At 43.8% G+C, this 26,587-nt stretch overlaps 1 protein-coding gene across 34 annotated transcripts in view; it reads right to left on the reverse strand.

The window, feature by feature from the left end:
* LOC129829107 (neurexin-1a-like) overlaps window positions 1-26,587 on the reverse strand; it is an 86,176-nt gene that overhangs the window by 10,955 nt on the left and 48,634 nt on the right. For 7 of the 34 annotated variants that reach the window (XM_055890613.1, XM_055890614.1, XM_055890626.1 and 4 more), the window contains 18 exons: window positions 23,954-24,115; window positions 22,310-22,381; window positions 21,925-22,149; window positions 21,615-21,777; window positions 18,499-18,629; window positions 18,224-18,408; window positions 17,414-17,481; window positions 15,720-15,923; window positions 13,352-13,378; window positions 11,235-11,357; window positions 10,796-10,945; window positions 4,424-4,655; window positions 3,992-4,182; window positions 3,617-3,808; window positions 2,476-2,595; window positions 2,196-2,377; window positions 1,834-2,005; window positions 769-858 (listed from right to left, as the gene is read on the reverse strand). In XM_055890613.1, the coding sequence (XP_055746588.1) occupies window positions 769-858; window positions 1,834-2,005; window positions 2,196-2,377; window positions 2,476-2,595; window positions 3,617-3,808; window positions 3,992-4,182; window positions 4,424-4,655; window positions 10,796-10,945; window positions 11,235-11,357; window positions 13,352-13,378; window positions 15,720-15,923; window positions 17,414-17,481; window positions 18,224-18,408; window positions 18,499-18,629; window positions 21,615-21,777; window positions 21,925-22,149; window positions 22,310-22,381; window positions 23,954-24,115 (2,689 nt within the window). The remainder of the gene's footprint in view (window positions 1-768; window positions 859-1,833; window positions 2,006-2,195; window positions 2,378-2,475; window positions 2,596-3,616; window positions 3,809-3,991; window positions 4,183-4,423; window positions 4,656-10,795; window positions 10,946-11,234; window positions 11,358-13,351; window positions 13,379-15,719; window positions 15,924-17,413; window positions 17,482-18,223; window positions 18,409-18,498; window positions 18,630-21,614; window positions 21,778-21,924; window positions 22,150-22,309; window positions 22,382-23,953; window positions 24,116-26,587) is intronic. The other 27 variants (XM_055890624.1, XM_055890628.1, XM_055890634.1 and 24 more) reach the window with 8 other exon arrangements.

Genomic DNA, 26,587 nt, shown 5'->3' on the forward strand with positions numbered 1-26,587 from the left:
TGAGAAATTGCTTTTTGCTGAAAAGCTATTTTTGTTTATTTTTGACCATTTTAATTGAAAACAATCATAGTAAGGTACTTAATTGTTAACCAGAAATGATTTTATATTGAGATAAAAATGACTGCATTGGACCTTTAAGGAGCATCAGGTACTGTTGGAATGTCTACCAATGGCATGTCCCGCTTTTTGTGAGAAATTACACTGGTCCCTCAAAACATTTATAAACTATTTAGAAAGTACAAATATTCTACACTTTTCATCAGGCCACGCAACAAGTCTAATCTAATGATTAACTAATGGTTTATAAGGACCTATACTAAACATCTTATGAATGGAGTAATGATTAATAAATGATGAATAAACTATTTACTAATCCATTATAAATGCTTTATTACGAGGAGTTACTCTAAAGTGAAGCCTTTAAATGTTTACAATTGGAGAAACAGCATTATGACAGAATCTTAATAAAGCCCTTTTTATCTGTACTAGTTTCACATTTATTCAGATTAATCTTCCCATTGTCCCTTTAACCTGGTATTATCAACCTTTCTCTCTAGCTACAGTTTACAGTGAAGTAGTGTATTACAGAACAGTACAGTTACACTACAGTTTACACAGTCTGACAATATTACACTCTAACAGCTTCTATAATGTTTAAACTTAGTTATGAATTTATAATTTTAGATGTTAGTTGATGGTCACAGTTTCAACTTGCTTCAGGTTGACTTTTAAGCTAAAAGTTTTAAGTAATTTTAATGATGTTTTTACCTTTGTCGAATAGCCAATCGTCAACTACTCGACCGAGTCGATAGGGGATTCTCTGTCTAGCGATGGCCAGGCGCTCGTTATCAATGTTGCCTTTAATTTAAAGATGAAAACACAGTAATTACGCACATCAACACCTGGCACAGGAGCTGGACAACAAAATGAACAGCCATGAAGAGAAAGTCAAAGTCCTGACCAAGGTCCTGTTAGTCGGTCCGAACATTGTTGCTGTGTCTTAATTTCAATAAGAGTTACGATCAGGGGCAGCAACCAGCGAGCGGACATTGACTTTCTGTTCATGGGCTTTGATTTAAAGAGACATTTAAACAGTTAATTATCATCTGACAGACAGGAGTTTAGAGAGTTTGATAAAACAACAGAATAATAACGATAATCATTGTTAAAGCTAACATATCAACCCTCATACCCGTCTCTGTCTAGTGTTTAGCCGTTTAGCTAACATCTAACTAAATGACTCTCGGAAATATGATTACTACTTTTATATAAAAACAACAACAAATGTTTAAAAACCCAATGCAAAAAATAAATAAAAATACAATCATTTTTTCTCTTTGTTTTTTTTTCTCAGTCTAGTTTACTCAGAAAATGAAATGTTTATTGTGTTGCTGTTTGGCCAAATGCCCCAATGGCTATTATTTAGTTTTTTAATAAAACACAACTACTACCTGTATTAAATGTTTACATGGTTCATTTATGTATCACACTATTTAACATAGCAACATAAATTACCAGTCATGTCGGGATATACTCCCTGGAGTCAAAGCAACAGGGGAAGTTACTACATATTTCTTTTTTTTAATGTTTTAACAGGAAAATTACACCATAACATAGACATTTGATCTTCAGCAAGTCAGTACAAAAGTCCTAATAGTAACGTAGCCATGATGGAGTAATAACATCAGTAACAGCAACATTACAACATCCTTATATTAAAACTGAAAGAAATAGTTACGGTATATAGTCACTTCCTGTTATTCAGGAAGTAAAGCGAAGCCCTGTAGTGTGATTGGCTGTGACAAGCGGGTGTAGGCTGTGGTCGGTCCTTACCTGAGGGGTAACGCTCTATGATTGGCAGGTCGTCCAGCTGCAGGGTTGCGTTGCCTCCGCTGCGGGTAAACCGAACTATGTGGTATTTCCCATCATTAACGGATTTAGCAGTCTCTTCAATGTTGATGTCATCTGTTCCCACGTTAAACACTACTCTAATATTTCCTTTATCCTAAGGAGTGAAAAACAGGCACAGAGAGAGAGAGAGATCGAGGGATAGAAAGGGATAGAGAAAGAGGAGAGGATAGGAAGGGAGAAAGGGATTTATAGTTGGTAGTGTAGCAGAGTGCTGATTTGAGGACGACAGAGCGCAGTTCCACAGGGATTTTGTAGAGGCCAGTGTTAAACAATGTAATCCTTACTATCTGTAGCTGTAGGTAGTCCCCAAGTCCCGAGGCGCTGTCGACCCGTAGCAGGGTAGCGTGTTTCTGCTGTGTGCTGAAGCCCAGCGCGAGCCGGTCAGCCCGTGTACTGGGGCGCTCGTTAGGAGGCCAGGTGTACACAATCACACCCCCATCACGACCAAAGATATACGTGGTCCCCGCTGTGGACAACAGATTTACATGACTTGTTGTCAAATGAGCAGAAACAGGATATAGTAAACAGGAAATAGGTCATAGGAATAGAAAAAAAGTGACTCACCGTCATTGCAGAGCGGTCCTCCGAATGATGTCATACTGCAATCACAGCTAAATCCCTCCCACTGCTGCAAACACACGCCCTGATTGGCGCAAGAGTCTTCCTGACAGGTAGTACTGGGACCTGGAAAGACAAATCCTTTAACTTCTAAACGATGAAGGCTAATGTCAACCAGAGGCTGTTGAAAGTAAGAAAATAATCAGAATAAGCCCTTAAAAATGCTCTGGTTAAATCGACAAGAAAAAATATATTAATTCCAAAATTTTTGTGAATCATTCCATTAAGAGTTGATCCTCATTGAAAATGAATAGCACTTTTGGATTGTTGAATTGGAAATCCAATTCACTGGACATCCTGTAGCTGTCCATGAGGTTGACCAGCCCTAGGTTAGATACAGGGAGGGAGAGGTCAAACAGAAGAGGGTGGGGTTAGAAGCAGGGGGCGGGGTTAGAATCATGCTTCCAAGTGAAGGAGGTGCAGGGTGTGTGGTCTAAATGAAACAGTAATGGTGTCACTGAGGGAATGATGTCACTATGGTGACCTGGACAGGTTACGCCAGAACACACCACACACATGCACCCACAAGTGTAACCGAGGTCGCTTGCGTAATGTGTACCCTTGCCTGAGACCTGAGCACATACGTTAGCTGAGCTAACGCCTAAACTTTAGCTTAGTAGGCTAACACAGACGTGTGGTGCGCAGGAGACCCCAGGTTCGAACCCAGTCGCTCACAAGCGCACACAGACACATACACGCACACACAGAGCGATCTACCTTGCAAGTCAGCTTTCATCAATGCAACTTTCGTCAGCCGAAAACAAAAACAAAACAACGACAAGCAAAATATGTTAGATGGTTAGTAAAAACAAAGCATAGAAATGCCTGTAAAAAAAAACTAACAAAAAACGGAGAGAGCAAAAGAGAGAGAGAAAGAGGGAAGAGAAAGCCAGATGCCAAAACAAGGGGGATAATCTCCAACGTAATAAAAACAGCTGTTAGCTGGAACAATAGTGAAGGAATGAGTTAAAAAAAAAGCTATGATATGCAATGGTAAGGAGAAAGCCCTGGTTTGTGTGTGTCTCTCTATACTTTTTGTTGTGTAGGTACTCATGTTTTGTGTGTGTGTGTGTGTGTGTGTGTGTACCTGTGTGTGTGTGTGTACCTTCACAGCCCCTCTCCACTTGTCCGGTGGTAGCTAGAGCATCAGCCAGCAGGTCGGGTAGTCGGCCGTTAAGGTCAACGGTTGCTAAGCAACCCTGGAAGCCTTCCCGGGAGTGGACGAGCTTGGGAAGGTCCCTATACATCTCCTTAGCCACCCCCCCTACGTACAGGTCACCTATAGGAACACAGCATAACTTGAGTGACAGCTCCGTGCAACAATATCTGTCTCTCTCTTAGCTGACAGTACTGGCCTCTGCTGTTAGGGAACAAGGGCTGAGGCAGAGAGATTCCATAGTAGTAGAAGGGTAGTATGGTATGTACAGTGTGTGTGTGTGCGGTGTGTGTGTGTGTGTGTTACCTTTGAGATCCAGGTTCTTGGCCCCCATAGTGGTCTGTGTAGTGACCTTGGTGTCTATCTTAACAGTGTGCAGGTTGTTGGTGTCTCTGGATATGAGCACATTGTGCCAGTGGTTGTCATTCAGAGGAGAGTTGGAGTTCCCTTTGATCAGGTGTGCCCCGTTCCCCAGGTCAGACACATAGTGGAGGTAGCTGGGGAGGGTGATTAGGATTAGAATATTAGAATATGAACTGTATATCCATGAGTAGTCGATAATTGTCCCACTCTGACATGTCCCTTCACCAAACGATTTCAATCTCCTCTGTTGTACAGTATCAGAAATGTAAATAGTAGCTATAGGTAGTTAGGTAGTTAGCTATCCTCTGTTGTACGGTATCAGTAGTAGACAGACTACAGTATCAATAGGTAGTTAAGTAAGTAATTATGCCGTACCCTTTGACCAGCTCCACCACTATAAAGTCGTTTCCGTCCCCTCTGTTGTAGAGTACGAGTCCGTCAGGGGAGGTGGTTTTGAACTGGAGGAACAGGTGCATGGAGTAGTAGGCCTGGAGCGTGGGCAGGGTCACGTAGCTCGACCGCGACCTGAACGTCACCGGGTCCGCCACAATGCTCTTATAACCAATCACAGCGTTCAGTTCGCAATAGTCGATGTCACCATTCTTACCTAGGATCAAGATGACCAAGGATGAGATGTGTGCGTGTACTCTGGTCTTACAGTGGTCTATATAAGGCGTGTCATTCAGCATGAGTCGTGTGGAGTTGTGTACAGTGCATTCAGAAAGTATTCACACCCCTTGACTTTTTCCACATTTTGTTGTTACAGCCTGAATTGAAAATGGATCAAATTTAGATTTTTGTTGTCACTGGCCCACACACAATACCCCATAATGTTAAAGTACAATTATGTTTTTGAAATGTTTACAAATGAATAGATAATTGTAAGGTCCCTCAGTCGAGCAGTGAATTTCAAACAGATTCAACCCCAGGGAGGTTTTCCAATGCCTTGCAAAGAAGGGACCCTATGGTTAGATAGGGGGGGAAAAGCAGACATTAACTATCCCTTTGGGCATGGTGAAGTTATTAATTACCCAGTCACTACAAAGATACAGACGTCCTTCCTACCTCATTTGCCAGATAGGAAAGAAACCAATCAGGGATTTCACCATGAGGCTAATGGTGAGTTTAATACAGATACAGAGTTTAATGGCTGTGATAGGAGAAAACTGAGGATGGATCAATACTAACTTAACTGACAGAGTGTAAAGAATGAAGCCTGTACAGAATACAAATATTCCAAAACATGCATCCTGTTTGCAACAAGGCACTAAAGTAATGTTGCAAAAAATGTGGCAAAGAAATTAACTTTTTGTCCTGAATACAAAGTCTTATGTTTGGGGCAAATCCAATACAACACAATACTGAGTACCACTCTCCATATTTTCAAGCATAGTGGTGGCAGCATCATGTTATGGGTATGGTTGTAATCATTAAGGACTGGGGAGTTTTTCAGGATAAAAAAGGAATGGAGCTAAGCCCAGGTAATATCCTAGAGGAAAACCTGGTTCAGTCAGATACTGGGAGATTAAATCACCTTTCAGCAGGACAGTAACCTAAAACACAAGGCCAAATCTACACTGGAGTCGCTTACCAAAAAGACTGTGAATGTTCCTGAGTGGCCGAGTTACAGTTTTGACTTAAATGGCCTTGAAAATCTATGGCAAGATCTACAAGTGGTTGTCTAGCAATGATCAACAACAATTTGACAGAGCTTGAAGAATTTAGAAAATAATAATGTGCAAATGGTGTACAATCCAGACTTGCCCAGAAAGACTCTGTAATCACCAAAGGTCATTCTGTATTGACTCGAGGGGTTGAATACTTATCTAATCAAGATATCTTTGTGTTTTACTTTTTTTTTTTTATATATACATATTTTTTACTAATGTTCACATTTTTTATACACTTTGACATTACAGAGTATTTTGAGTAAATCGTTGATAATTAAATCCATTGTAATCCCACTTCCTAACACAACAAAATGTGGAAAAAGTCAAGGGGTGTGAATACTTTCTGAAGGCACTGTATGTGCAAGGTTTGTGTGTGGGTATAAGTTGTGTGTGTAGGTGTGTGCTCTGTCCTTCCAGAGGTCTACGTAGGGGATGCCGTTGAGGGTGAGGTCTGTGTAGGTATGTCTACACATTGATTCAAGTATAGTGCATTCGGAAAGTAATCAGACTCCTTGACTTTTCCCACATTTTGTTACGTTACAGCTTTATTCTAAAATTCATTACATCTTTTCCCCCCCTTATAAATCTACCCTCAATACCCCATAATGACAAAGTAAAAACAGGTTTTTAGAAATTTTTGCAAAACTTTAGTGAGTACTTTGTTGTAGCACCTTTGGCAGCGATTACAGCCTCGAGTCTTCTTGGGTATGACGCTACAAGCTTGGCACACCTGTATTTGGAGAGTGTCTCCCATTATTTTCTGCAGATCCACTCAAGCTCTGTCAGGTTGGATGGGGAGCGTCGCTGCACAGCTATTTTTAGGTCTCTCCAGAGATGTTAGATAAGGTTCAAGTCCGGGCTCTGGCTGGGCCACTCAAGGATATTCAGAGATGTGTCCTGAAGCCACTCATGCATTGTCTTGGCTGTGTGCTTAGGGTTATTGTCCTGTTGGAAGGTAAACCGTCACCCCAGTCTGAGGTCCTGAGTTCTCTGGAGCAAGTTTTCATCAAGGATCTCTCTGTACTTTGCTCTATTTATCATTTATTTATCCTTACTAGTCTCTCAGTCCCTGCCGCTGAAAATCATCCCCACCGCATGATGCTGCCACCACCATCCTTCACCGTAGGGATCGTGGAGGGTTTCCTCCAGATGTGACACTTGGCATTCAGGTCAAAGAGTTCAATCTTGGTTTCATCAGTCCAGAGAATCTTGTTTCTCATGGTCTGAAAGTCCTTTAGGTGCCTTTTGGCAAACTCCAAGCGGGCTGTCATGTGCCTTTTACTGAGGAGTGGCCTCCGTCTGGTCACTCTACCATAAAGGCCTGATTGGTGGAGTGCTGCAGAGATGGATGTCCTTCTGGAAGGTTCTCCCATCTCCACAAAAGAACTCTGGAGCGCTGTCAGAGTGACCATCAGGTTCTTGGTCACCTCCCTAAATAAACCCTATCTCGCCCGATTGCTCAGTTTGGCCGGGTGGCCAGCTCTAGGAAGAGTCTTGGTGGTTCCAAACTTCTTCCATTTAAGAATGATGGAGGCCACTGTGTTCTTGGGGACCTTCAATGCTGCAGACATGTTTTGGTAGCCTTCCCCAGATCTATGCCTCGACACAATCCTGTCTCGGAGCTCTACGGACAATTCCTTTGACCTCATGGCTTGGTTTTTGCTCTGACATGGACTGTCAACTCTGGGACCTTATATAGACAGGTGTGTGCCTTTCCAAATCATGTCGAATCAATTGAATTTACCACAGGCGGACTCCAGTGAAGTTGTAGAAACATCTCAAGGATGATCAATGGAAACAGGATGCACCTGAGCTTAATTTTGAGTATACTAGCAAAGGGTCTGAATACTTATGTAAATAAGGTATTTCTGTTTTTTTATATTAATACATCTGTTAAAATTTATAAAAAACAGTTTTCTTTGTCACTGTGGGGTATTGTGTGTAGATTGATGAGGAAAACAATGAGTTTAATCAATTTTACAATAAGGCTGTAACGTAACAAAATGTGGAAAAAGTCAAGGGGTCTGAATACTTTCCGATGGCACTGTATGTGTGTGTGAGGTGTGTGTAGGCGTGTGTTCTCTATCCTTACAGAGGTCTATAGGGAATGCTTACCAGCTTGAGGTGCATGTAAGATGTGTCTGTACTCTGGTTTTACAGCGGCCTATGTATGGCGTGTCATTCAGCGTAAGTGCAGTTGTGTATGTTGAAGGTGTGTGGGTATAAGTAGTGTTGGTAGTTGAATGCTCTGTTCTTACAGAGGTCTGGGGCATGCCGTTGAGGGTGAGGTGTGTGTAAAGCAGGGGTGTCAAACTCATTTTGACCCGGGGGCCGCATTCAGCCTTCAACAAGGTCCGGAGGGCCGCACAAAAAAATGGCTATATTTCCTCGCTGTGAACATGTTCAGAAAATAGTCCTCTGTCCATCGTTTTGGGAATTTCTGATGCTCCCTGACTGTCTAGCTTTCATTTTGGTGATTATTAGCAAGCTGGACGCAGTCAATAAACAGTATGAATATATAATAGGCCCATTATCCTTCCTACACAGTTTCGATTTGGTTTTAGTCATTGTAAAGTATTTGAGTTGTTTTCCCCCACTGAGTGTATAAAACATTAAGAACACCTTCCTAATAGTCAGTTGCAACCCTCCCCCCTTTTGCCTTCAGAACAGCCTCAATTTGTCGGGGCATGAACTCTACAAGGTGTTGAAAGCGTTCTACAGGGATGCTGGCCCATGTTGACTCAAGTTGGCTGGAGGTCCTTTGGGGTTGGACCATTCTTGATACACATGGGATATCAATCAATCAATCAAATGTATTTTATAAAGCCCTTTTTACATCAGCAGATGTCACAAAGTGCTTATATAGAAACCCAGCCTAAAACCCCAAAGAGCAATGCAGATGTAGAAGTACAGTGGCTAGGAAAAACTCCCTAGAAAGGTAGGAACCTAGGATGAAACATAGAGAGGAACCAGGCTCTGAGGGGTGGCCAGTCCTCTTCTGGCTGTGCTGGTGGAGATTATACAGTGCCTTGCAAAAGTATTCATCCCCCTTGGCATTTCTCCTATTTTGTTGCATTACAACCTGTGATTTAAATTGATTTTTATTTGGATTTCATGTAATGGACATACACAAAATAGTCCAAATTGGTGAATTGAAATGAAAAAAATAACTTGTTACATTTTTCTTTAAAAGATTTAAAACTGAAAAGCGGTGTGTACATATGTATTCAACCCCTTTGCTATGAAGTCCCTAAATAAGATATGGTGCAACCAATTTCCTTCTGAAGTCACATAATTAATTAAACAAAGTCCTCCTGTGTGCAATCTAAGTGTCACATGATCTGTCACATGATCTCAGTATATATATATATACACACCTGCTCTGAAAGGCCCCAGAGACTGCAACACCACTAAGCAAGAGGCATCACTAAGCAAGTGGCACCATGAACACCAAGGAGCTCCCCAAACAGGTCAGGGACAAAGTTGTGGAGAAGTACGGATCAGGGTTGGGTTATAAAAAAATATACGGAACTTTGAACATCCCACGGAGCACCATTAAATCCATTATTAAAAAATGGAAAGAATATGGCACCCTAACAAACCTGCCAAGAGAGGGCCGCCCACCAAAACTCACGGACCAGGTAAGGAGGGCATTAATCAAAGGCAACAAAGAGACCAAAGATAACCCTGAAGGAGCTGCAAAGCTCCACAGCGGAGATTGCCGTATCTGTCCATAGGGCCACTTTAAGCTGTACACTCCTCAGAGCTGGGCTTTACGGAAGAGCGTCCAGAAAAAAAAGCCGTTGCTTAAAGAAAAAAATAAGCAAACATGTTTGGTGTTCGCCAAAAGGCATGTGGGAGACTCCCCAAACATATGGAAGAAGGTACTCTGGTCAGATGAGACTAAAATTGCGCTTTTTGGCCATCAAGGAAAATGCTATGTCTGGCGCAAACCCAACCCCTCTCATCACCCGAGGACACCATCCTCACAGCATGATGCTGCCACCACCATGTTTCACCGTGAGGATGTTTTTCATCAGCAGGGACTGGGAAACTGGTCAGATTTGAAGGAATGATGGATGGCGCTAAATACAGGGAAATTCTAGAGGAAAAACTGTTTCTGTCTTCCAGAGATTTGAGACTGGGACGGAGGTTCACCTACCAGCAGGACAATGACCCTAAGCATACTGCTAAAGCAACACTCGAGTGGTTTAAGGGGAAACATTTAAATGTCTTGGAATGGCCTAGTCAAAGCCCAGACCTCAATCCAATTGAGAATCTGTGGTATGACTTAAAAATTGCTGTACAATGGGCAAAAATCCCAGTGGCTAGATGTGCCAAGCTTATAGAGACATACCCCAAGAGACTTTCAGCTGTAATTGCTGCAAAAGGTGGCTCTACAAAGTATTGACTTTGGGGGGAACGGGGGGGTGAATAGTTATGCACGCTCAAGTTTTCTGTTTTTTTGTCTTATTTCTTGTTTCACTATAAAAAATATTTTGCATCTTCAAAGTGGTAGGGATGTTGTGTAAATCAAATGATACAACCCCCCCAAAAATACATTTTAATTACAGGTTGTAAGGCAACAAAATAGGAAAAATGGCAAGGGGGTGAATACTTAATACCACATGGCCATTAAGGGAAACGGTTGAGTGTGAAAAACTCTACAGCGTTGCAGTTCTTGACCCAAACTGGTGCTCCTGGCACCTACTACCATACCCTGTTCAAATGTACTTACATTTTTTGTCTTGCCCATTCACCCCCTGAACGGCACACATACACAATCCACGTCTTAATTGTCTTTAGGTTTAAAAATCCTTCTTTAACCTGTCTCCTACCCTTCATCTACATGGATTGAAGTGGATTTAACAAGTGACATCAATAAGCAATCATAGCTTTCATCTATCACCTGGATTCACCTGGTCAGTTTATGTCATGGAAAGACCAGGTGTCCTTAATGTTTTGTATTTGTACACATATATATTTATGATTATTTCTTACTCAAACCACCGGCCTGCGGGCTGTATGTTTGACACCCCTGGTGTAAGGCGTGTGTAGGTGTGTACTCTGTCCTTACAGAGGTCTATGTAAGGCATCCCGTTGAGGGTGAGGCCCTGCAGGTGCCCTATGAAGTTGGAGGGCACAGCGGGCATGAAGCGCTTCTCCGTCACAATGCCTGTCTCCACGTTGTGGAACTCCAGCTGGGTGTGGTCGCCTGCCATCTGACCTGGAGGGGTTAGAGGTCAGGGGTCAGGGGAGAGATTAGCAGACCAGGGTCAAATACATTCAAACACTTGAGGTGCGCTTGATTTAGCTTGACCAGAGTCTCGGGTGAGTGGAGTTTGCACTTTTGGGAATATTCCATTGGTTACATTGGACCAGGTAAGCTAAATACAAGGCACTTCAAGTGTTTGTATGTATTTGAGCCAGGTCTGCAGGTTATGGGTTTGAGGACAGTGGTTAAGGTTAGGGCTGAAAAGTCAGGGTTGACAGTGTTGGGGGGATGCTATGGTTACCTTCTACAGGTTGCAGGTCGTCGACGGTGAGTTTGAGGCTTTTCCCACGACGCACCACTCTGACCGTGTGCCACTCATTATCATTCAGCCCCACCCCCGCAAAGATGGTCTCTGGACCCTTACCTACACACATTCCAATTAGTTAATACACACACATACCTGTACACAGACAAACACCTTAGACATACTTTCACACACCCACAGGCACACAGGTAGGTAGGCACACACACCCATGTCTCCTGCCATTGAGTCCTACCGTTTCAGCCACATGGTGGCACTAGATATTCAGCCCTGTAGCTAGAAGGGCTTGATGGAGAGCTGGCATACAGCAGGAGGAAAATTCTCCATCCATCGCTCTATTTTTCCCTTCCCTCTTCTCTCCCTCTTTGTCTCACTGTCCATCTCTCTCTCTGTTTCTCTCTCTCTCTGTCAGTCCTTTCATCCCCCCTCTCATTCTCTGTCTCTGTACATCTCTCCTCATTTTCTGTCTCCCCCTGTCAGTCTTTCTTCTCTCTCTCTCTCTCAAATAGTGAAAACTTGCCAGGCTAGACCAGTGTGTGTGTGTGTGGGGGGGGGGGGGGGGGGGGGGGGGGGTTGACATATAGGAGTGATGATAAGGCGAGAGGTAAACAGCCTGACAGATTCTGCTGTGGGAAATGTCAGCACCATGACACACACAGACACAAACACACACACATACACATAGCATATTGCTGCATGTGTGAGGTCTCTCTCTGTGTGTACATGCATGTGTGAGTGTGTGTGTGAGGTGTGTTAGGTGTGATTAGTTTTCAGGAGAGGACAGAGGGCTCCCCTGAGGAGTCTCAGCTGTGCTCTGGGCATGAGCATCTCATCCTGTTACCATGGATCACTGCCTGTGTGTGTGTGTGTGTGTGTGTGTGTGTGTGTGTGTGTGTGTGTGTGTGTGTGTGTGTGTGTGTGTGTGTGTGTGTGTGTGTGTGCGTGTGCGTGTGCGTGTGTGTATGAGATGGGGTGAATGGGCTTATGTGAGTATGAGGCAGTGATCCATGTCAACTCGAGAACAGCCAGGACACACACTCACTCACACACACTCACAGGACCATGAAATATGGTCATGGAAGAGAGGCTAATTGCGGAACTTATACAAATCAAATGTATGTAATATAATTGATTGTCCTTTTGCTTGCCCATAGACTCAATGGTGACATTATCATTGAGTTATTGAATGGTATGAACTCTTGTTATGTTTTATAATCAACTCAGAATATTAAGTTCTTTCTATGGCAGTATTTTAGACTCAAAATGGCTGATAACTCAGGATCATTAGAAAATCCTAATCCATTTGAAGGTTTATGTGCTTATAAAAAGCATTATGTTACATACTGCAGATGGAGATAAGAAAGTCGGCTAGTATTGTTCCTATGGCAACACCTTCTCCCTTTGAGAGTACCAGGATACCGTCATAGAGTCGTCTTCCGTGGTGAAAGGACACACACACACGCACACACACACACACACACACACACACACACACACACACACACACACACACACACACACACACACACACACACACACACACACACACACACACACACACACACACACACACACACACACACACACACACACACACACACACACAGAGCTCAAGTCACGAAAACAACATCCAGACAAACCAAGCCCTCAGACAGAGGGAGAGAGGAAGGGATGGATGGAGGGATGTAAAAGGATGGGGGGATAGAGTCTTTTGTTTCCAGCGTGAAGGAGACATAATTACCCAGAAGCCCTAAGAAGCTTCCAGTCAATCCCCGTGATGGAACTCCACACCTTCACACTCCTCTGTACATCTCTCTCTCACGCACTCTTTTCCCTTGGCTCATCTGTCTTCCCTCTGTACCTCTTTTTCCTGTTCCCCCCTTGCCTCCTTCACTAACACCCCCCACCCCCCTCTTTCCTCTCTCGCTCTTCTCTCTTGCCTTTTCTCTAAAATGGCTGCCTTAGTAACTCTGGATTCTAGAAGAAGCATACAGTCCCACAGCCACGAACACACACACGCACACACACGCATTCAAACACACGCGCTCACTAACACACCCGTACTGAGAGGTAGTGTGAGATGGGGTGTGACTTACTGGCGGTACAGTTAATCCTGATACAGTCTGGAGGGAGAGCAGAGCAGAGGGTTAACGCTGCACAAACACACAATACCACGCGCTGGGGACCAACACACCAACACACGCTACACACCTCACTGAGAACACACACTCTCCCCACCTCCTGGGGGCAAGCTGGGAGGGGATTACGGGCCAATCAGAGCAGAGGATATGGCGTTCTGCAATCTGCTCTGAGCAAATGGCATAACAGCACAGTGAATCCAGCAGATAAGATTAGTTGATCTCTGAATTGGCTTGCTCTGTAATTGGCTGAAGGAGAGTGAGAGGTTTCAGTATAAACAGTGTGTCATTGGCTACTCTGGTCAGAGTGATGGCCTCAGTGACCATGACATCCATAACATCAGGACACTGAGGTCGGCGTGGCCCTATATTCCCATCACCTAGCAACAGAGTACCAAATCTCGCCCCTGGTGGAGCAGAGGCTAATGGGAGGTCAGAGGTCATGGTTCCCCTAATACCTCAGTGTGTCGGGTGTTGTCAACCACAGCAGAGACGCAGATGCTACAGCCAGAGACCAACACACACCCCTGCATGTGTGTGTGTGTGATCTTAGGGGTGCAGTGGTCATCTGGGAGTAAGCAGGGAACGCAGCCTCGGACCGTGAGGACCAACCCTCTGTTCAACAATACACAGACAGACAGACAGTACAGTACAGCACAATAGTGTGGATGTGAGTGTTTGTGTAATATCAGATTTTGGTGTAAATGTATATGTGCACCCTGTTCTCAGGTTATGTGTGTGTACTTAGGTTGACAGTGTCTGTGTGCATCTAGGCTAACAATATGTGTGTATGTGCTTTGATTAAAAGTGTGTGTATGTGTATACTGAGGTTAACAGTATGTGTGTGTGTACCTAGGTTGACAGTATATGTGTGTGTACCTAGGTTGACAGTGAATGTGTGTGTGTACCTAGGTTGACAGTGAATGTGTGTGTGTACCTAGGTTGACAGTATGTGTGTTTTTACCTAGGTTGACAGTGTATGTGTGTTTGTACCTAGGTTGACAGTGTATGTGTGTTTGTACCTAGGTTGACAGTATGTGTGTGTGTACCTAGGTTGACAGTGTATGTGTGTTTGTACCTAGGTTGACAGTATATGTGTGTGTATCTAGGTTGACAGTGTGTGTTTGTACCTAGGTTGACAGTGTATGTGTGTGTTTGTACCTAGGTTGACAGTGTAGGTGTGTTTGTACCTAGGTTGACAGTGTAGGTGTGCTTGTACCTAGGTTGACAGTATGTGTGTGTGTACCTAGGTTGACAGTATGTGTGTGTGTACTTAGGTTGACAGTATGTGTGTGTGTGTACCTAGGTTGACAGTATGTGTGTGTGTGCACCTAGGTTGACAGTATGTGTGTGTGTACCTAGGTTGACAGTATGTGTGTGTGTGTACCTAGGTTGACAGTATGTGTGTGTGTACTTAGGTTGACAGTATGTGTGTGTGTGTACCTAGGTTGACAGTATGTGTGTGTGTACCTAGGTTGACAGTGTATGTGTGTTTGTACCTAGGTTGACAGTGTATGTGTGTGTGTACCTAGGTTGACAGTGTATGTGTGTTTGTACCTAGGTTGACAGTATGTGTGTTTTTACCTAGGTTGACAGTGTATGTGTGTTTGTACCTAGGTTGACAGTATGTGTGTGTTTACCTAGGTTGACAGTATGTGTGTGTGTTTGTACCTAGGTTGACAGTGTATGTGTGTGTACCTAGGTTGACAGTGTAGGTGTGTGTGTGTACCTAGGTTGACAGTGTATGTGTGTGTACCTAGGTTGACAGTGTATGTGTGTGTACCTAGGTTGACAGTGTATGTGTGTTTGTACCTAGGTTGACAGTGTATGTGTGTTTGTACCTAGGTTGACAGTGTAGGTGTGTTTGTACCCAGGTTGACAGTGTATGTGTGTTTGTACCTAGGTTGACAGTGTATGTGTGTGTGTACCTAGGTTGACAGTGTATGTGTGTTTGTACCTAGGTTGACAGTATGTGTGTTTTTACCTAGGTTGACAGTGTATGTGTGTTTGTACCTAGGTTGACAGTATGTGTGTGTTTACCTAGGTTGACAGTATGTGTGTGTGTACTTAGGTTGACAGTATATGTGTGTGTTTGTACCTAGGTTGACAGTGTATGTGTGTGTACCTAGGTTGACAGTGTAGGTGTGTGTGTGTACCTAGGTTGACAGTGTATGTGTGTGCACCTAGGTTGACAGTGTATGTGTGTGTACCTAGGTTGACAGTGTATGTGTGTTTGTACCTAGGTTGACAGTGTATGTGTGTTTGTACCTAGGTTGACAGTGTAGGTGTGTTTGTACCCAGGTTGACAGTGTATGTGTGTTTGTACCTAGGTTGACAGTGAGACGGACACGGCCCCCATCCAGCTCCAGTCGGAGCGTGTCGGCTGAGTTCCGGGATGTTGTTGCCATGAGAACACCGTAGGCCCGCTGGGAGCGAAACCGTAGCGACACGTCCTCCGCCTCGGTGTGCATCGCTACGGGCAACTGGACCTTCATAAACTTACTACCATCATAGGACAGGATGGTCGCATCTAGAGGAGGGAGAGAGGGAGGGAGGGAAGAAAAGAGGGAAGAAAGGAGGGAACCAGAAGAAGACATGAATATCTGCCAGTGACAAGAAAAGACAAGTCCAGACTAGTCCAGACCAGTCCAGATGAGACCAAATCAAACCAGTGTCTCCAGTTTGATTTAAATGCCAGAAAATAAATCAAATTGAAAGCTGCTTTTTTTCCGTGAGACGGCTGAGAGAGATGGTTCTATCCTTTTTCTCTGTTTCTACCTCTCTCTGATCCTTCGTTCATCGCTCTCTCACTCCTCCTATCTCTGTTTCCGTGGAAGACCGTTGGAGGCGAAAACAAGAGAACAGGAAGAGAGAGGCCTCATGAATACTAATGAGCTCAGTGTGTGTTTGTGTGTGTGTGTGAATGTGAATAAGGGAGTGAATTTCAGAGGGAACAGAGGAGTGTTCAGTAAAGCGAGGAAGGATAGAGCAAAGGAGCGATAGGGAGAAGGCGAGAGAGGAAAAGAGTGGAAGAGCGGGAGAAAAGCTTTTGGCTAAAATGCAAATGAATCCTCATTAACTGGAGGTTAGCCTGTTACATCACGAAAACATAACTAACTAACACATACAAGTGCACATACACACACACCTGAGTAATTTCTAAACAGCTGACTAATTGAAACGCTAAAATGACACTTCAGCAGAGCACCTGACTGAGGAGGTGGGTAGAAAGAAGGAGATGGAGAAGGAGGGATGATAATGAAGGCAGTATGTCTGAACGAGTCCTTGTGACGACTGCTCTGGAATAAAACTGAAGAAACAAACAGATCTGTGAGAATATTGGGAACAGAGAGAGAGAGAGAGAGATGAGAGAGAGTGAGGGAAATGGAGAGAGTGAGCGAGAGGGATAGAGAGAAAGAAAGAGGTAGAACCGCAGGTAGGAGTAAACATGGCAAATCACTCTCTCCATCTGTTTCTCCATCTGTCCATCCTTTAATCCACAGAACCACCAGTTACTGAGTCTCTCTCTCTCTCTCTCTCTCTCTCTCTCTCTCTCTCTCTCTCTCTCTCTCTCTCTCTCTCTCTCTCTCTCCCTCCCTCGCTCTCTCCCTCTCTCTCTCTCTCTCTCTTTTCAATTTAATCTCCCTATTATGGATAGATCTGAGGTGTGTGTGTTTGTTAGACATTGGCAAGAAAATGAATTACCATGGTAACAGAATCAGCTGCTTCACCATGACAACATGCTCGCTCTCCTCCCTCTCTGACTCATCTTTCTTTTCTCCATCTGTCTCTCACTTCATCTTTCCAATAAGTCTCTAAGGGATTCACTTCATCCATCACTCACTCACTCACTCTACCTTCTTCCATCTCTCTCGGTCTGTCTCTTTGTATATGTTTTATTGGTTCAGTATGGCTGTTCAGGGGAAGTAACTATACAGTTGACAATGCAGTAGACAATAAACCAGAGACTAAACAACACCACCTCCTACCCCCTCTCTCCGTCTCTCCCCATCCGCTCACCTCTCTCACAGGCCCGTCCCAGGTATCCGGTCCCAGAGCAGTCACACACGTATCTGTTCCAGCCCTCCCTGCAGAGATCAGAGGTTAGGGTTAAAGGTCAAGGGTCAAGTCAAGGGTCATGCCAGAGTAGATCAGTCTACAGACTACATACACTGGAATTCCTCAATTCACCCTTCACTAAAGCTTGTCCTAGGCGCCGTACTCGAGCTTGGTTAGCGACAGTTGTTATCCAATGGAGCGCTGTGATTGGTTGGCCAAAGTTCTGGGGCGGGGGTTTAGCGAAGGGTCGAGTTGGTCGAGCATGGCACTTTCAACGCCACGGTTGTTTTGATTTCCAGGGCCATCCATACGTAAAATATATGCACACATGACTGTAAGTCGATATGGACAAAACTGTCTGCTAAATTAAATATATAAATTCAAGGTGCTTTATTGACAACGGGGCAGCAGGTAGCCTAGCGGTTGGGCCAGTAAGCGAAAGGTCGCTGGTTCGAATACTTGAGCCGACAAGGTGTAAAATCTGTCGAGCAGGGCACTTAACCCTAATTACCCTCATTTGCTCCAGGGTTGCATACTACCATGTAAAACAACACATTTCACTGCACCTATCCGGTGTATGTGACAATAAAACTTTTTTGTTATAATTTTTTTTATACATTCGGTAAATATGTCTAGATAATGTGTTCTTTCTGTCTAAAACTCAGTTAAACGTGCAGGCAGTCCTTTAGAAACAGTCAGGCAGACGGCAAAATAGTACAGTAGACAGTAGACTTGACTTGAGTAAGTGGCGATGAAGTAGTACAGTAGTACCTGCAGGTGGCGCTGTGTTGGCAGGGGTTGGACAGACACTGTTTAGGAGGCTCTCTGGAGCAAGAGGGTTTAACCCCTACAGCCCTCTGAACCTCAGCCAGACGACGGATGTCCTTACTCTGACCGTCCACAAACAGGTCTCTCACACAGCCGACATAGCCATAGTTCAATAACGCTGTCCACACCTACATAGAGGAGGAGAGACAGACAGATTACACACACACACACACACACACATGATACACTCAAGTGTGCGAACACACACACATACACACCTCAGTAGGGAAGATGAGTCCTTGGCGGTCCTCTGGTAATCCTCCGAGGTACAGAGTATCATCCAGGTCTAGAATCTCACTGTCCCCTGGAGCCGTATACGCTGTACGCTGTGAGTTCACAGAGATAGTACCTACACACACACACACACACACACACACACACACACACACACACACACACACACACACACACACACACACACACACACACACACACACACACACACACACACACACACACACACACACACACACACACACACAGGTTAGGGTGAAGGGAGGTCAATGATTAGGGTGCACTGACTGTAAGTTGTGAGTCTGGTAAATGGCTCAAATGTAAATGTTAAGAGACCTTTCCCCTCTGCCCCTCGCCACTTGCCAGACCGTCATTGTAAATAAAGGATTGTTCTTAAATTTACTTGCCTTGTGTAATGGCAAATACCAAAAAGGTTATGATGCCACTTACTACCCAGCTAGCACATAACGTTCTGAAAACCATATGTTTCTTAGAGCTTGGTGAGAGCGTGGTTGTCCAATGATTATTTTGCATACAACCTTCCCACAACTTTCTGGGAACAGATGTAGACTAACAGTGAAATGCTTACTTACGGGTCCTTTTTCAACAATGCAGAGTTAAAGATAATTTAAGTAAAATAACAGAAATAGTGACACAAGGAAAAAAAACACAGTGAATAACGAATAACAATAATGAGTATTGCATTACATCCCAGTCGATAAATGAGGTAGCGATGTACATATAGGTAGGGTTAAAGTGACGAGGCACTTTAATGTTTCCTAAAAGTTCAAACATGGATACATTTTAATTTAAAATGTTGGACTGGTTAGACATTGGGAATGTTCTCAAATAGTTCCGAGAACGTTAAGAAACAATGTTCTTTTGTGGGAATTTCAGTACGTCAGCAGGTTTCCTACAGGTTTCCTCGTGGTTCTTTTAAATGTCACGTTCTCAAATTGTTCTGAGAAGGTTAAGAAAACATTCCATAAAAACCACAAGAAAATTATTTCAGAGAATTGTCCACAACTGATCTTAATGAGTGCTTGTTTCCTTTGAAATGGGGTATGTTTGAATAGAATAACATGAAAAGTTTTGTATGCGTGAAAAAACATGGCATGCTAGCTCCATCCTGGTGGCGCAATGAACTAATTCCATCTATAAAGAACAGAAGATTATTGGTTTGAATCTCACTGATGCCGTATCAAAATAAAAAATAAATGTGTTTACATGATTAATGCCTAAGGAAAGGAATTTCCATGTGTCCTATCTATGCTTGGAGTTAGCAGTTTTATTAAAAATCTTATTGAAACATTCAGTGAAAGTTTTAAGGAAGTTATTCAAAAACCTCCAACTAGCCTATAATTTCCATTCTCAGGGAGTTAATAAAACCTCCCAGGAAAACTTTCAAGGAACCAGAGTAAAACGTTCTCAGAACCTCCTTGCAACCTAAAAATGAATGTTCCCAGAACAGGCTAAATGTTCACTTCTGTTCTCAGAACGTTTAAAAAACGGATTTACCGATCAGGAAACGTATGCATTCGTTCCCAGAACAAATCAGACACAAAAAACGTATGTTCCCGCAACACCCATGAAATGTGCTTGCTGGGTAGTGACCTGGGGATAATTCCAACACACAATCGAATAAAAGAGAGAAATCCAAGAATAAGTTTAGTCCATTTATTTCCCTTCTCTTTTTCTGTCATTGTCATAAACAAAAAGAGTAAGATACGGTTAAAAATGGTCTATGTTCCCAGGCAGACTAATTCCCACCCACACAATCACTTGGCAGCAAGATATAATCAATGAGGACAAATCAGGTGCTAAACAGGTACACTACATGAACATCTCATTCCAAAATCATGGGTATTAAAATGGAGTTGGGCCCCCATTTGCTGCTATAACAGTCTCCACTCTTCTGGGAAGGCTTTCCACTAGATGTTGGAACATTGCTGCGGGGACCTGCTTCCATTCAGCCACAAGAGCATTAGTGAGGTCGGGCACTGATGTCGGGCGATTAGACCTGGCTCACAGTCGGCGTTCCAATTAATCCCAAATGTGTTCGGTGGGGTTGAGGTCAGGGCTCTGTGCAGGCCAGTCAAGTTCTTCTACACACCGATCTCGACAAACCATTGCTGTATGGACCTCGATTTGTGCACGGAGGCATTGTCATGCTGAAACAGGAAAGGGCCTTCCCTAAACTGTTGCCACAAAGTTGGAAGCACAGAATCATCTAGAATGTCATTGTATGCTGTAGCGTTAAGATTTCCCTTCACTGGAACTAAGGGTCCTAGCCCGAAACATGAAAAACAGCCCCAGACCATTATTCCTCTTCCACCAAACTTGACAGTTGGCACTATGCATTGTGGCAGGTAGCGTTCTCCTGGCATCCACCAAACCAAGATTCGTCCGTCGGACTGCCAGATGGTGAAGTGTGATTCATCACTCCAGAGAACCCGTTTCCACTGCTCCAGAGTCCAATGGCGGCGAGCTTTACACCACTCCAGCTGACGTTTGGTATTGTGCATGGTGATCTTAGGCTTGTGTGCGGCAGCTCGGCCATGGAAACCTATTTCATGAAGCTCCCGAAGAACAGTTATTGTGCTGATGTTGCTTCCAAAGGCAGTTTGGAACTCGGTAGTGAGTGTTGCAACTGAGGACAGAATTTTCTTAAGCGCGGCGCGTTTCAGCACTCGCCGGTCCCATTCTGTTAGTTTGTGCGGCCTACCACTTCGCAGTTGAGCCGCTGTTGCTCCTAGATGTTTCCACTTCACAATAACAGCACTTGACCGGGGCAGCTCTAGCAGGGCAGAAATTTGACAAACTGTCTTGTTGGAAAGGTTGCATCTTGTGATCCACGTTGAAAGTCACAGTTTGCCCATGTTTGTCTATGGAAATTGCATGGCTGTGCGCTCGATTTCTATACACCTGTCAGCAACGGGTGTGGCTGAAATAGCCCGAAACAACACATTTTGAAAAGGGTGTCCACATACTTTTCTATATATAATGTAAGTATAGGTAGATATAGGGATGAAATAAACATAACACAAAACATGATAAACGGCACCTAGACCTGGTTCCATAAAATAAATAAATCAGATACCTGAGCGCCCGTCCCTCTGGAAGTCGACGTGGTACCACTCCCCATCGTTGACCTTCCTGTCGATGGCCTTGGTCTTGGTGGTTCCTGAACCCATGTCCAGCAGCAGGTACAGGTGACCATCCAGCATCTCGATGGCAAAGAAATCCACCTGCAACAGTAACGGCAACAATAGAAAAAAACAGTACAATATAAACATCAACACCAACAACAGTATAAAGATCAATATGATATGAATGTGTGTGTGTGTCATTACCTTTACGGTGCGTTAGTTGCCAGGGTCGGTGTGTGGTTAAAGTGTGTGTGTCCTTACCTTTAGGGTGGGGGGTGTGCGGGGGTCTTTGCGCTGCTGCTGCCGTGGTTTCCCGTGGCTGAAGAGCATCAGTCCGTTGGGTTCTGTCGTTCTGAAGTCAAAGGAGATTGACCCCGCCTTCTTGGCGCTCCACTTGCTTAATGCCACAAACGACTCCGGGGTGTCAAAGGTCACAGGATCGAGGGTCGCCACACTCTCACACTTAAACGCCACCATACCGCTCACCTGATGGATGGGGAAGTGCATTTAAAATGCAACAAATTTTACATCAAATAGACGCAACAAAATAAAGTGAAACAGCGAGGAATAGAGCTGTGCGGCAATAGACTACTGAAGGTTTAGGATGTGATTTTAGACCAGGGAATAAGGAACTATGGTGTCTTACCTTCATCTTAGCATCTCCCTGCTTAGCCAGCCGAGACAGCTCCAACCGTACATCATTGTTCTTATACACCACCTAGAGGTCAGGGTTGAGGGGTCAGGGCAAGGGTCATGGGTAAGAAGTTAAGGGAAGAGAGCAATCAATAGTCTGGTATATCCCTCTCCTTGTCTCTTTTCCTTCAGTCACAATGTTCAGAGCTAGTTGGACAGAAGAAGCGAAACCTCAGGTAGCCCTCTCATGTTGCTTCCTCCAAACTTGTGTTGTCATACCAGTCTAGATAAAAGAGAGGAGACGAGGAGAGGAGAGGAGACGAGGAGAGGAAGAACTTATGAGGTGCAGTGCAAAAGGCTTCAGTTCATTAGGGTTCAATATAGAACCGCTTTCTCTCTCCATCTTTGTCTCCAAGTGTGTGAGCAGCATTTTCATGGCTGCAATGTCACTCACACACACACACATTCTGCTTTCATACATCAGACCTTTGTCTGTGAACTGTGCAGGACTCAGCTAAACGCATCACTGAAATACCCTTTTATGTGTGTGTGTGTGTGTGTGTGTATGTGTGTGTGTGTGTGTGTGTGTGTGTGTGTGTGTGTGTGTGTGTGTGTGTGTGTGTGTGTGTGTGTGTGTGTGTGTGTGTGTGTGTGAGGGAGAGAAAGAATGTGTTTGTGTGTATATACGTGTGTGTATGTGCATGGGTTTGGGTGTTGGTGTTGGTGTGCATGAAATGTTGTACAGGGCTGATGATCAGTCATGCGAGTGTGTTCAGTCGTACATCTTAATTATTTCCCATGGATTAGCATATGATCACATTAGATATGTAAATGTGTCTCTGACAGCAGCCTGCCTACAACACATCAGTTCCAATCAACCACACGCACACGTTATGTTCTTCTATCCTCGTGGGGACCTACGATTTCCATTCAAAATCTTATTTTCCCTAACCTTAACCCTAACCTTAACTCCTAACCCCTTACCCTTACCTTAACCCGAATTCTAACAATAACCATAATATCCTTTTTCCTCATGAGGATGTGGGAAATGTCCTCACTAGGGAGCTTTTTCCTTGTTTTACTTTCGTTGTGGTGAACTGTGGGGATTTTAGGTGTCGCCCCCCCCCCCCCCCACCCCCCCGCTAATAATACTGATGCCACTCTGTTGGCACATCATCTATCAGTTTGTTTGTGAGTTTTTATGTGTCTGTTTACTTGTGTGTGTGCAAATGCATTTTTGTGCATATGTCCGTGTTTATGTGTGTACGTGTGTGTGTGCTGTTGGCCCTTTTTTGGAGCAGAGCGGATGGATAGAGGGTCTCGGTGGCAGAGCTAATTAGCATGTTAGCGCTTAGCGCTGCATCTGCTCCCTCAGCAACACTCATCTCTGATTCTCTCTGATGCTGCAGCCTGCACAAGGGAGGGTGAGTGTGTGTGCCTCTGCCAAATGTGTGTGTGTGTTTGTGTGTCGCAGCCAAATGTGTGTGTATCTCGCTGTCCCTTACTACTGTATACAGTATGAGATCATGAGTGTGTAGATTAGCCTGTAGGCCTAGCTCTGTATATGAATGATATTTGCATATGTAGATGTGTGTATTCATGTGTATGATGTGTAGATGTGTACAAGTGTGTTAGTGTGTACGTGTGTGCTCCCCACCTCTTTGAGGCAGCCCATGAAGTTGTTGCTAACAGGAGATCCAGGGAGGTCGGCAGTACTGGGACTTCCTCCCACATAGAAGAAATCGTCTGAGCCCAACATGGTGTAGTCTTCCTGGGTGTAGCCCGTAGTGGTCAGAATGCCGTCCACAGAGATGGTCACCTATGCAACAAAGCACAGGGAAAGGACACGCTATACTCACACCAAATGCAGCGCTACGCGCTAGCCAGCCGAATTAGTCTGCCCCTTTCTGGCTTGGTAGGGTCTGGGGAGGTGGTCTGGTCTGGTCTTGGCTGTGGTTGGTTGGTCAGTGGATTGGTTGGTCAGTTGTTTGGGACTGGTCTGTGATTTCATTGGTCTAGCTGTGTTTGGTTTGTGTGATTTGATTGGTCTAACTGTGTTTATTCTGTGATGTCATTGGTTTAGCTGTGAAGGGACATGTTTCCTGTCTGTGTCATGAGGTGGTTTGGGCTCGTTAGAGTATTATGGAACCAATTCCGTTCTCAGGGCAGATCTGTCATGGAGGTAGAACAAATGCAAATCTGAGTCCAAGTCTGTGTCCTTTATACTCAAGCTGTAGTCGAGTTACAATTCCCTTGTTAGTGCTACAGGCTGTGGTCCAAAAAACTTTCAAGAGAAGTTTATCATTTTAAATATTTTGCTAATACTGTAGCTACCTAACATTTGCTGTTGTAGCTAAGATGTTGTACTGGATATACATGTAATGATAGGGAGGGACTTTACCTGACAAAGTCACAAGTCTTTGAGTCAGAGTCCAAGTTCAAGTCAACAATGGCCAAGTCTGAGTGAAGGTCCACGTCATGGAAATCGTAGAGTCCTGGACTCGATTATTACATAAAACTGCCCTAAAAGCATATTACTAATTTGTGCTTGAAGTCATTTGCCCTCAGGGCATCATGGACAAGATGCTATGCATATCAATTCTGCCCTGGGGGTGACCTTCACCCATACATTTAGTTCCTCATGGCAAAATGCATCTTAACAGTCAGTTCCAATATTTAGGTACATGCTAGCTATCTATGTTCATTATTTTGCCAGCTATGGTATTAGCTTAGCATTGCTTGCCCCCTAGTTAAAATTAGCTGACTAATAGGCAATTTATACTTCTTGCGTGGAGCATTGCATGGAGGAAATGTGGAACTCCCCATTTCATCCACAGACAATGGTGGGTTGACGAATTGGGGGGGGAAGTGTTTCTTGTAGATTCATTGCCTCAATTCTGTATCTCCACTCTGAATAACGCAAAAAGCATGACTTCGCTGTTCTGCCTAAATATCACCACGAGCACAAGGCAAGAGAGTAGGTGTTAGGCTTAAGCAATAACCCTTTATACCATATACCGGGGTAATTGGAAATATCGACGGTACGATTTTCAATACCGTTGGAGGTACCCCAGCCTTGCAGTGGCTGCAGGAGTGTGTGCTACACCGGTGCTTAAAACTCTAAATATACCTTTAAGAAAACTAAGATGTGTCAAATAAATTATGTTCAGCTCAGGTATCCAGCTTTGCATTTGGTTTGCTAACTTGCTAGCTAAGTGGCTAGATGTCAAGAACAAGCTTCTTGGTCACAGCAGGACATTCTAGCCTGACTACCAGTCTCTTTAGCTAACATTCCACTCCTTGCCATTGCCAAAGAGACTGGCCTTTCTGCAATTCTCAAATATGAACATTCTATCATTAATGAGCTCAAGGAGAATAGAGGAGTTGATCCTGATCCTAATTGATAGCTCTCACAGCTATCCTCCAATCACAATGATTATCCAAATATTGGTCACTTTATTCTCCATGGAACACGTTGGTATACGGTTGCTAAGCAACCATTTTCTGTTTGTCCAGATGAAACTATTCTGTCAAAAGTAGTCTAAATCCTCAAACTAAATATATAGGCTACTGAAATTCCAACCACAAAACCTATTTGCTTTGATTTTGAGCCTCAAAATACAACAACTTGCCTAGCTAACAGCTAAATGTTTGTTTTTGATTTTGTTATAATTTTTATTTTTATTTTTGAGGCTCGGCATGTTGTCATGGAAAATATTCATGTTATTTCAAACAACCAATGAGCAACTCCGCCGTTAATCCAGCTACATATTGAACGTTGAGATTGCCGAAAGGCCAGTATCTTTGGCAATGACATGGAGTGGCAAGGAGTGGAATGTTAGCTAAAAAGACTGGTACCCAGATTAGAAGCATTCAATCCACTCCTGGATCAAGATCCCCGTTGCACTAAATTGTAAATAAAAAAGTGTGTATAGTGTGTGCACTTACGGTACTAGCAAATACTCCGATATGATACAGAAACTGAATAACGGTATGAAAATCTGGATACCACCCAACCCTAGTGGGTGGATTGAGCTCAACGGGATGGCGGAATTTGCCCCAAATCAATGTCCCCTATTGTGCATTAGGGAATCTAGTCACCCAATAAATGCTATTTTCAATCATTTTCAGGCTCCAATTCAAGCAGTAATAAGATATGTGGCGAGTTTTAACTTCTTATGGCAACGTTGATGCTAAAGAAAAGCAGCACTCAGTCTTCTTTGTCAGTGATTCCACAACACCTCTTGACCTTTTTGCCACAACCAATTGTAATTGATCTGCCGTGAGTACA

The sequence above is a fragment of the Salvelinus fontinalis genome, chromosome 30 (genome assembly GCF_029448725.1).
Source record: "Salvelinus fontinalis isolate EN_2023a chromosome 30, ASM2944872v1, whole genome shotgun sequence".
Lineage (NCBI taxonomy): Eukaryota > Metazoa > Chordata > Actinopteri > Salmoniformes > Salmonidae > Salvelinus > Salvelinus fontinalis.